General features: G+C 47.2%; 5 protein-coding genes across 5 annotated transcripts; 3 read left to right on the top strand and 2 right to left on the bottom strand.

Moving 5' to 3' along the window:
• Positions 1-118: 118 nt before the first annotated feature.
• On the bottom strand, positions 119-2856 carry EV420DRAFT_1257712 (GMC oxidoreductase-domain-containing protein; the record flags this gene model as incomplete). Its single annotated transcript, XM_060466851.1, has 18 exons — positions 119-322; positions 373-392; positions 446-672; positions 729-817; positions 873-936; positions 993-1130; positions 1185-1233; positions 1280-1369; positions 1423-1508; positions 1563-1706; positions 1758-1877; positions 1937-1947; positions 1994-2173; positions 2230-2330; positions 2384-2570; positions 2627-2663; positions 2724-2751; positions 2805-2856. The coding sequence occupies 18 exons, from the start codon at positions 2854-2856 to the stop codon at positions 119-121; spliced, it is 1827 nt and encodes a 608-aa protein (XP_060339360.1).
• Positions 2857-4644: 1788 nt separating this feature from the next.
• Positions 4645-5907, top strand: EV420DRAFT_1633985 (uncharacterized protein; the record flags this gene model as incomplete). The annotated part of the gene is made up of 6 exons (XM_060476261.1): positions 4645-4758; positions 4804-4877; positions 4933-5168; positions 5225-5398; positions 5454-5563; positions 5614-5907. The coding sequence occupies 6 exons, from the start codon at positions 4645-4647 to the stop codon at positions 5905-5907; spliced, it is 1002 nt and encodes a 333-aa protein (XP_060339359.1).
• Positions 5895-7713, top strand: EV420DRAFT_42857 (F-actin-capping protein subunit beta). Its single transcript, XM_060482071.1, has 7 exons — positions 5895-6359; positions 6410-6523; positions 6577-6659; positions 6715-6947; positions 6999-7100; positions 7153-7278; positions 7448-7713. Exons 1-6 carry the CDS (start codon positions 6148-6150, stop codon positions 7267-7269), a joined length of 861 nt encoding a protein of 286 aa, XP_060339358.1. The 5' UTR covers positions 5895-6147; the 3' UTR covers positions 7270-7278; positions 7448-7713.
• On the bottom strand, positions 7194-8416 carry EV420DRAFT_42475 (cyclophilin-like protein). Its single transcript, XM_060482047.1, has 7 exons — positions 8275-8416; positions 8181-8222; positions 8094-8129; positions 8005-8043; positions 7786-7947; positions 7523-7735; positions 7194-7466 (listed from the first exon to the last, which is right to left on the bottom strand). The coding sequence occupies exons 2-7, from the start codon at positions 8181-8183 to the stop codon at positions 7419-7421; spliced, it is 501 nt and encodes a 166-aa protein (XP_060339357.1). The 5' UTR covers positions 8184-8222; positions 8275-8416; the 3' UTR covers positions 7194-7418.
• On the top strand, positions 8273-10775 carry EV420DRAFT_1495329 (guanine nucleotide-binding protein). Its single transcript, XM_060470838.1, has 9 exons — positions 8273-8530; positions 8592-9241; positions 9297-9349; positions 9404-9597; positions 9701-9809; positions 9862-9916; positions 9966-10098; positions 10153-10186; positions 10238-10775. The coding sequence occupies exons 1-9, from the start codon at positions 8339-8341 to the stop codon at positions 10285-10287; spliced, it is 1470 nt and encodes a 489-aa protein (XP_060339356.1). The 5' UTR covers positions 8273-8338; the 3' UTR covers positions 10288-10775.
• The last annotated feature ends 382 nt before the right edge of the window (positions 10776-11157 follow it).

Genomic DNA, 11157 nt, shown 5'->3' with positions numbered 1-11157 from the left:
ATTCTTTCCTCCCGGGTTCAGGTACTAGATGAGGGTGTGTCTATTGCTGCAGCCACATTTTTTCATAGAAACGGCTACACCAGAGAACACGTCCACGGCAAAATATATATTAGTGTCTCTAAATACCTTTGACTCCCAGTTCCTCCGCTATGATTATTGCTGCTTTTTCTCCGATGATTAGTGCAGAATTGTATGTGTTGGCTCCGACATTGGAGGGCGCTATACTCATATCTGCGACCTTAAGGTTCTGCACACCATAGACGTTAAGACGTGAATCGACAACCCCGCCTTGGCTACGCAGTTTCATCGCGCACGTCCCGAGCTGTATTGACGGTCAGACTTTCCTTTTCGCACTAGTGTGAGGAAAATTACCGAGTGCCAAGTAGTCGCAACTAATATTTTGGATCGCGTTAGTGACAGCAGATACGATGAAGGAAGAACTCACCCTTGAGACGATGGTAGTCATCTATCGCAGCGTCATCTTCCTCCGTATAGTTGATATCGGGGGCGGATATAACAGCAGGACCTTGGGCTTGGAGTCCTGTGGCAGCCTCACTCCCTTTGGGAAATAGAGGGTGCCCCGCAGCAACATAGCCTCGATAAGAGCTCATGCGTCGAGCGAATTCCCGACTGTGCTTATAAGCCCACCTCAGAACAGCCAAGTCGGCGGGGCTTATGCGAAGCACCAAATTAGAAACAGCGAGGTCTCGATAACAAAAAGAATATACTCGTCAAGGAAACCGGTCTCCAAATTGAGAGGGGCATACGGATTGAGGCCACCTTGTATGTGAACTCTGCCCAACGACGCGGGATACTCCTTTGAATGTGTTTGTATAATCAAGGCACATATAGATATCGCAAGATAGACCCACCGTATAGTATAGCATAGAGAAATACTTGCGCCCAAGTTCTCGTGGAGGATCGAGGCCAACATAACTTACAGAGTATTATCAGGTTTAAGATTCTGCCTTGAGTACGAGCACCGCCCTTACCCGGATAACGGACCAATCCACATGACAGGTTTGTCGGGAGCGTTCAAAAAGAAGTCGTTCCATCGTTTGGTGAAGGTAGGTCCGAGAATCTTCAAATCCTTTTCATTCGGCCGATGTTTGATACCGGCGTCAATGCCACTATGAACAGATGTGTGAGGTGTCCATACTTAACCAGGAAAAATAGTTCTCAACTTGGTCGCGAATAATCCCGTCCCATCCTTGCGCCATTGTTCAGCATGGACTTTAAGAACTCAGCCTTTGTCAACAACTTGACCGAAAGTACTTACACGCAACTGCTGTCGGGTCACCCTCGAATATCACGTCAAGAGTGTCGGATGCTTCATCCGCATGATAAGGAATAAACAAAAGATTATGGTCTGCGGAGTGAATCAGTGGTCACTTTGAACTTCCTATTTGTCAAATAAGATACCGTTGTAGTTCTCCCCCACGCCAGGCAAATCAACAATCTGGGGTATATCGTTCCTCTGCAAGATTTCAGCTGCCCCGATTCCTGACCTACGTAGTGTGAATTCAATTTGGGTTGACACAGTGCTTAAATATAAGAAATACCTTTCCAGAATCGCCGGAGAACCGAACGCCCCAGCGGATAGTACGATGAGACGTGATGCAAATGCTTTCTGAACGTTTTCTCCGGGAACGATAGCAGCAGATTCAACGTCATCAGTGTACTCCACGCCAATGGCACGTTTATCGCTGTCAACATAAATCAATGGTCAAGGGATCGTTATGTTGGATCCCTCTTACTCGAAAATTACTCGGACAACTCTTTTTCTGTCTAGCACCTTCAGATTACCGTTGCGTTCTTGATTATAAATGAAATGATGGGCGGTATCGGATCGTGTTCCAGAGACCGAATCGATGTACCTGAGAAACCTCGATCTGTCAGTAATGGTCAATTGACTTGCGAACAAATCAATCCTGACTTCGGCCAAGGCTACTGAAATCAGTCAAAGCCAGTTAGAAATAACACTGGCACGTACACCGTATTGATTGCAGGTCTTAAAATTGTTGGGATCATCCGTGAAATCACGGCCCCCATCATACTTGGAAGCCACATCAAGGTATTGTTCTCCAAAGCTTCCGACAACGTTTTTGACTGAGATTGCAATAGGACCATTTGTACCATGATTCGGGTTGGAGCCGCATTGATAAGTTTCTACCTTGGGATAGGTCTGGCTTCAAAGCTGCATCAGTAAGATGACGAGAGTCCTCTTACCTTGTTCGCTAGTGGGACCAAATCCTTTGAGCCCCATCCAGGGTTTCCGAATTTTTCCCAATCATCATAATCCGATGCAGAAGCTCTAGTATACATGACGACTTGCGCCAATATCGGCGTCAATTTAGCGAATATATCAGCGCAGAACACCCACAGTTAACATTCGATCCTCCACCCACACATTTAGCAGAGGTAACGATGGGGGATCGGCCGGCAAGGGATTTGCTAGGGTTTCCGACATGGGACGTGAAGACTCCGCCTGGAGAAACTAGATTGCCGAAGTAGCGAGCCGGCTGGACGTGTTTTTCAAGCCCACGAACATGTGGCCCTGCTTCGAGGATCTGAGAGTGAAAAAGTGAGCGACGCCAAAAACAATACAACAAAGGAGAAGAGCCACCAGAATCTTGAGCGATGGATCGGCGGCAGCAAGGCGTCTTGTCAAAGGAGAAGACGTCTAAGAAAAATTGCACCAAATCAAGCAAATTGTCGCTCACCCAGCAGTTACACATCCACTAGTTCCACCTATCAACATTTTGAGCGCTCTCATCTGCTGCCGGACGGTATATGAAACATACCTCCAGCAAAAATGATGTCGTATTCTTCATGTTGACCGGGTGATTGGGACATCTTACAGCGGGTAGGGTATTGTGGGATCGATAGAGATCCTAACTCTCCTTATACATCTTCCCTGTACCTAAACGGGGCAAATCACTTGGTACGCGAGCAGTCTGAAGCAAGTGACCGGGCAGAAGACTTGTTGACCTTGTGTTAGCCAAACCGACATTACGTGAAATAGGCATTGGCAGATCCGCATATCATGGAACCCTCCGAAATGAAGATGTAGTTGCTACCTGGAGCACTACAGTGGGGCAAGCTTCAAATACTGGAAAGGACATGATCAGATAACGTGAGCGCAGACACGATCTCGGTTCCGGGGTTCCGGCTATCAAAAGCTTCCGGAATCATCAACTGACCTTTTCCGTGGTCAGGTCTTCAAGCTCGGCGTCATTGCAAAAATGATTCCAGCTACATGACGGGGCTATCCTTCCTATTCTCTTCTCATTGAGGAGCACTAGCCGGTAAGCGGATCCACTCGGTTTTCCGAACACCTAATGTCATCGTGGTATAAAAAGTGGTCCTCAGATGACCTCTCGCAGGGAAAAACTCAAATCCCTTGGATCAAGGGTAGCCTCTCTCTTCCTCAGGCTGGTCTCTTACATTCTTCGGCTCGCCTCGTGACTCGTCGCACCTCCCTTACTAGGACATCTAAATAGTGAATCACAACTTGAACTAGGCGCCCAGTAATCAGTATGCTCCCGAAGATTCCCGTTCCCACCGGATTATCCATCCATCGTCCGGGATCATTATGCATAGTTCTTATCGGCGTAGTGGCAGACCTCAGTCCCCTAGCGGTAACATTTCCTACCCGGGGACGGAGGTATGAAGAACTAGGCTAAGCTGGACTTTAGGCTTCTGATTGATGCATGTTTGATCAAGTCCTACTGTTCCGAAAGAGTTGTTCATTCAAATACTCAAGGCCCAGGGACCGGAAGTGTATTGAAACTGCACATTTCGCCAGCTACCTTACTCGGTCTTACGATACTAGGTCTAAAACCTAGTCCCGAGGCTCGCTGTTATCAGTGGCAATACTTCAAAAACTTTCCTTTCTATTGACGGGAAAATACATCATTCTTCGGGCGGAAGTTGAACATTTTTCAGTTCCCACGAACGCATGGTACCCACATATATTTTTGACACCACGAACAGTTACGATTGCTTATCGAAGCCTGGGGTACTCTTCCGCGAGGCGTCTGTGATGCACTAATGGTCTTGGCAAAATGAACAACCTCATCTCCGTCTTCCTCCTGTGATGCACTTGCTTAGTAGCAGATACTCTGTCTATACGGCGGCAGTGCTTATCCTCTCTTTAACCAGTTTTTTGCTCTTCAGCAGTACTCAATTTCATCCATTTATCAGGTCTGCACGCGAGCACACTTGCGCTTCGACAACTCCTGCAGTGGGTCTCAAAATCATTCCGAAACACCATAATATCGCAATAGCCTCGACATTCGGATTTCATCATGACGTTTATATGGCATTAGCGTGGACTATTGGACGTGTATTGGAACGAAGCACAGCAGGAGGAAGTCTTCAAGTGTATGCGCCCTCACCATTCAAATTCGACTTTCAAACTGTGGTCGATGATCTGGAACTCTACCACGGCATGATACACAACCCTGATAATCTAATACCTGACCTACGGAACATGAGAAAAGAGACAATGTACGATGTGGTTATACTGGGAACGTGCGAGATAGGTTCAGATTTGTTCTTCCCCTATGAAATTCCTGATTAACATTTTTATTACGTAGAGTACGTGATACCTCCAGCCGAGTGCCAATCTTGTGAACCGATATGCTAACACTGGATAGTTTGAGAGGCGGTCTGAACGATGAACTACTTGCGGCTTGGGAAGAAAGGGATGAGCATCACAAATTTCAACTCGTTTGCATCGTTCACGACGTTACGGTCGGTCTCTCATTTTTATCAAAAAGTTAAACTCAGTCATCATAGGACACGACATGGCAACCAGCTATTACCGAATGGAGTCGGCGTCAAGCTATCCGTTTCCTGCCCATTTCTGAGCAGTATGTAGTTTCTTCCATGCAAATACGATCAAGCGCGTACCTAATGACTTTCTAGTGTTGCGAATGGATTCAGGCAATTGTTTGAAGTATTGGCAGATAGCGGCGACGAAGACATCCGATCTGCAGGATACGAATATCTACCAATCGACGTTCACATTCCAGTCCTCGATCTGGGAGATGCACCAGACCGCCTGTTTCGAACTTTATCGAATGTGGTGATTCAAGGCAGTTTTACCAGGAGTAGGCGAGACTATGACAACATATTTGAAGATCTTTTAGAATCCTTGGCAGGTAAGTACTGCCATTCGGTGCCGAGCACGTAGCAAGATAGCTCACCTTGATCCTAGACGATCCTACCGCGTGGGGATACCTTCCATTACGAGATGCAGGCGCTTCATATGAGCCAGATCCTAGTCTACGCTCGCCACCGTTCCGCTTATTTCTCCTCGGTTCTGGGTGGTTAGAAATCCCTGATGAGCTGAAGAACATCGTGACCATGCATGTGGATCTGAATTACACAGGTGATGATTCAATTGGCATTGTGATATTGTTAGGCTTACAGTCATAATGTTGAAGATTTCTACACACTCATGAAAGGAATGGACGTCTGCTTGCCCGCGTTTGCTGACAATGGATACTATCAGTACCAAGCAAGTTCAACATTTGTCATGGCTGTTGAGTGTAACGTAAGTTCTTCTGCTTATTGTTGATGCATACAAACTGGAAGAAGGCATAGGTTCCATTACTAGCTACTGATCGCATGAAGAAGTCATACGCGTACGTGAATGATGATAGAGTTGTAATAACTCGGCCTGCGGCGATGGGGGAAATAGCTGCTGTCAAAGCTCTTCGTCAAGGATCAGCACAGGACTTCCTAGAACAATCAAATTACAATGCTCCTATCAGGGATTCTGTGCATCGTATGATGCGAAGAGGTTGGGTTAGAAACAGGGAAGAAGTTGGGGCATTCAAGCAATCTCTCTGGGAACGAAACGAGGGAGTTGTGGAACGTCTGTTAGGGGATTTGTGAGGTTAATGGTATTTAACCTAGGTTTTTATGACTATTGAATTGCCCCATGCTTAAACCTCATTGCCCGCTGCATTTGAGCCATCCTTCATGACACCTAAGTCGGGAGTCGGTAAGCGCCGGACCGGGGCCCGGATAGTTTGTTTACGGTTGCTTGGATATGAGGGCGACACAGCTGCAGCGTCTTGTCCAGACGCATCATCTAATCTTTGAACCATACAACCTGGTAGGCGATAGAACGAGATGACCGACCTCGTCGATTCTATGCTGGATCTCATGCGACGGCTTCCACCAACTCGAACTGAAGAAAATGTCAACGCCCTAATTGGTATCTGTCCTGACTATGCCGACGATTTGCTGGGCAGCGTAGATCAACCTCTGCAGCTCAAGACGGATCGTTCAGCAGGACGAGAATATCTCGCCTGTGACTATAATAGAGATGGAGAGAGTCATAGGTTAGCGCCGTGCAACCATCATCCTTGTCTACATTAAACGGCTGTTCCAGATCGCCTTGGTCAAACGAGTATGATCCCCCTCTAGAAGATGGCACTGTACCTACACCAAAGCTTCGTAAATTGGAGATATCTGCGAACGAAGCGTTTGATACGTACCGAGAGATGTACGTGTGTATTTGTGCCTGGATGGTGATGATGATGAATGCTTTCAATGCAGGTATTATGAAGGCGGCATTTCGTCAGTATATTTGTGGGATCTGGATGATGGAGGGTTCGCCGGAGTGGTATTGTTGAAAAAAGGTCTGTCTATCTTCGTCTGTAACTCGACGCTCCTGACGTGAATCTGGATACGTAGTTATGACGCCTGCCTCTCCGCATGAACCGTCTGGAAGTTGGGACTCTATTCATGTATTTGAAGCGGCAGAACGCGGACGGCAAGCTCACTATAAATTAACATCTACCATCATGCTACAGCTTGTCACCCGCAATGGGTCCGATGCAGAAGACGCGCAGAAGAAGGATGACAAGGCTACTGATGGTTGGAAGCGCGACGGTGAAGTGAATCTTAGCGGAAGTATGACGCGCCAAGTACGTTCGCCTGCTTCGTAAACAAAGCCATGTTGACTTCTTCCGACGCAGACTGAGCAAGATATGGCTCTGCACGACCCATCATCTCATATCACAAACACAGGGAGAATGATTGAAGATATGGAGATAAAAATGCGCAATCTGCTTCAAGAGGTAAGTCATCTCGTTGGCATGTCCAACGAGTAGCATTCACGGATCGTGACAGGTGTACTTTGGGAAAACACGGGACATTGTATATGATCTGAGAAGCGTCGACGACTTGGAGAAAGCAAGAAAGCAACGGGAATTACAGAAAGAGCTCGTCGGGTTCATCAAACGGTGATGTACTGAGGTTCGCAGTGCCTACTTTAATGAAATCGCAAACACTGCCGTACAAGGCCCTCGGGCGCGATATGATAGCAACTCGTTTATGTGCACGGTATGCCGCTACGAAGATTTCCACTTTGAAATGCCAATTTTCGCTTAGTTTTTTTATCGCTGTAGCTGAGCATCGGCAATAGGGTTAGCATGGATAGTGATCTACAGGGGCGCGATTCAACCGAGAGTTCGAAAAGCCGGTGTAGAAAATGACGTACACTTGTTAATTTGATTTCATCCAGAGGTCGGTTTTTGTTGTTGACCGGTCCTCGTTCCATCGCGTCCAATGCAGTGTCCGAACCATCAATCACTTTTCCAAATATCGTGTACTTGCCATCAAGATGGGCTTGCTTCGAGTAAGTTATAAAAAATTGCGACTTATTTGTGTCTGGACCGGAATTGGCCATGGCTACCACGCCGCGAGCATTAAACTGGAGTAAACATCAGTCCAATCGAACGTATATATCATCACGAGGCCTACCTTGAGAGTAGACCTGATCTCGTCGGAAAATGGTTTCCCCCAGATGCTCTGGCCGTCCTTCCCAGTGCCGGCGGGGTCACCAGTCTGGATCATGAAGCCTTTGATGTTGCGATGGAATATACATCCATCATAGTAGTTCGAAGCGCAGAGAGCGAGAAAGTTCTACATGTCATGAGGCGGTGAGAATCTGAAACGGCTGTGCAATAATTTCAAACCAACTTCTGCTGTTTTAGGCACGGCTTCACAGAATATTTCGATCTGGTGGACAGTGAGGTTAGAAGTAGTAAGTTGTATGAAGATTACATTACCTTCAATTCCCCGTGTGTGGTGTGCAGTGTAACGGACTAGAAGAGATGGTGAGCGAACGAAATGATAGATAGTAATGAAAGAGCTACCATCGCGGTAACGGTGATAGATGGGATGCAACCTCATGGAACCTGTGTGAAGCGTGACATGTCACGGAAACTTTTGATGGATGATCGAGTTTACCGAAACAAGCAACGCCCTCAGGTAGGCGCCGCAACCTTTTCCCTCTGCCTCCACCATCTTCGCCATGAAGACCCCTTCTCTCTACAGCCAGGACGATCCAATCACAGAAGCGTTACGACCGCCTCCAACAGAAACGGAGGCCGAGCGCTTCGCTCGTTTGCAAGCGGAAGCGGAAGCAAAACGGATTTCAGAACAGATTGACGAGGATCTTAGGCTAGAGAGGGAAACCCTGAAGAGGAAGAAAACTGATGTCAAGGTTCGCATCGATGGAAACTCTCAACTGAGATGCATATACTCACTTATTGACGCGCATATAGCTACTCTTGCTTGGCCAGGCAGAGAGCGGAAAGTCAACACTGCAGAAACAATTCCAACTCATGTACAAGCCAAACTCTCTTGACCAGGAAAGATATTCATGGCGAACAGTCATCTATTTCAATGTCGTTCACTCTATCAAACATATCTTGAACACTCTGGAGGCATGGGACGACTCGCTCGAGGACGAAATGGACATCGACGGACCTTATAGTCACGGCAGGTCTACACCCACCGTGCACAGTTCCAGGTCACATCACTTCTACGACCCTCTTACCTCGAAAACCACTATTGCTAATATCCGTCGGCGGCTTTCTCCTCTGGTCGCTTCTGACATCCAACTTGCAGACCGCCTGAGCGGCGGCATCACCGTATCTGGATCTGGCAAGGGTGGTGTTTACGTCCGTAGTGGATGGCAGGCGCGGACCATCGAGAATGCCCTAGGGAGGATCCGTCCAAGACCCTCCGTTGATGGTGATGGCAAAAAAGGTCGGGACAGTACCTCCGCCGACATTGTACAAGATGCACTGGTTCAAGATGTTGGGCGGATGTTGGACGCAGCCAAGGACGACATCAAGGAGCTTTGGAATCATCCGACGGTTAGAGGCCTTATTAGCAAGCGACGTCTAAAGTTAGATGAGTGGTCGGAATTGTGCGTATGTCCTTCCATTACATATCGGCACATCCTTATTTCGGCGCCCGCACAGCTTTCTTCGACATATCAGCCGTGTAGCGGCCTCGAACTACGTGCCCACGACCGGTAAGTCATTTGTCGATTCTGCCTGTACCGCATATACTCAGTTTACTTGAACAGATGATATACTACACGCCCGAATACAGACCATGGGTGTTGCAGAACATATTTTCGATGTTACTATTCATGGGAAGGCTGTCACTTGGCATTTATATGATGTCGGTGGTGCTCGTGGGCAACGACACTCATGGATTCCCTACTTCGATGATGCCAATGCTATCATCTTCGTGGCTCCAGTAAGCGCTTTCGATCAGGTGAGTTTCAATTGCTGTTCTTTGAGGTACTTTCCCTGTATCTTTAGCTTTGTCGTCGCCATCATGAGATCTCCTTTGTTCTGATGCCATTTACTTTTTGCAGTATCTCGAAGAAGATCCGAGAACAAACCGAATTGATGACTCATTGCAACTATTCACTCAAATCTGCTCGAACCGTTTATTGAAGAACGTCCACCTTGTCCTTTTTCTCAGTCGGTGTTTCTTTGGATCCTGAGTTGCTGAGCTTATACGACGTATTTCTAGACAAGACTGATTTGCTCAAGAATAAGATAGATTCTGGTCTACGAGTTCAGAAATAGTGAGTTGAGTCCTGCCATTGAGCGCTAATGGTCTAACTACCGAACTAGCATCACTTCCTTTGGCGAACGGACGAACGATTACGAGACCGTTGTCCAGTATTTCCGTGCTCATTTTCTGCAGGTTCATAGACGAAATAATGAGAATCGTCGTGTGTTGTATACCCACTTTACCAGTGTCGTGGTAAGACCGCTTCTTACTCGTTGTATTTATTCAGACCTGATTCGTTGCATTTAGGACACAAAGGCTACGCAGCGGATTATAGGCAACGGTGAGTTTCCTCTTCCCTGTCGCTGGCTGGCTAGCTGACATTGTCCCCAAGTGCGCGACTCTATCTTCCGAGGATATCTCCAGGACGCCGCGCTCGTATAGTCTCAGCCCAGTTGTCATCTCCTGCCGCACTGAGTCAAGCTCGACATTGTGGTAACGGTCAGCCGTGTCGGCCTTTTAGAACTGAACGGTGCATTTCATACTCTACTCGCTCTTTTTCACTTGTTATCGTACTGCTCCTCACTGTTCGTGGTGCTCCTCGAACTGTATTCATCGCGTAATAATTGTCTACTCCTCCCGTCATTATTGTTTTTATATTTTTGGTCACTACGCGTGTATGTCTACCTGAAACCCATCATTATGTATACTCCAGCTTTCCGCATCGCTTTTTTGTACGCACCCGCAGCTGTAATCCCCAATTATTATCATTATGACACGTAATCCCAAAAGTATCCCCAACAAACCAACCGTGCCGTGGACCACTTGTTTGCCCGGGTCCTTGATAAGGTGATGGATCTAGCCGTGGAATGCATCTGCCATGCGTTGCGGTGATGCAAATGATTGGAACTTGGGGGGTATTTGTTTTTAATCCATGAGGAAAATTTAGCGGCGCGATGTACGCGGGATGTACGTATCTTCGCGACCAGTCAAGCAAGCAGTATCTCCAACGGCGTGCACCGACACGTCAATTGAGATATTTCATTGGATTTGTTTCATCAGCGGGTCCGCTAACATCGGTAGAAAGTTGGTACATATGTCAGACAGTCGGACCGATGCTTGAAAGCTTCAAGCGAGATAAAGGGTAGCCATCAAGCCACTGTACGATAGGCACGGCTATCGTAAAGGCAAAGCTTGATGTGCTGTAGTAGATGGTCGACGGCCCAGCGATGTACCTACTATTACTTACGAGCCAGTCCGTTGGATCGTCTGCTTTCTTACGTTCGGCAAATCGTTGTGAACGAAAAATTCTAA

Source organism: Desarmillaria tabescens, assembly GCF_030435595.1.
Source record: "Desarmillaria tabescens strain CCBAS 213 chromosome Unknown EV420scaffold_1, whole genome shotgun sequence".
Classification (NCBI taxonomy): Eukaryota; Fungi; Basidiomycota; class Agaricomycetes; order Agaricales; family Physalacriaceae; genus Desarmillaria; species Desarmillaria tabescens.
Note: the sequence above shows the minus strand (reverse complement) of the source record. Positions and strands in the feature narration are given on the sequence as shown.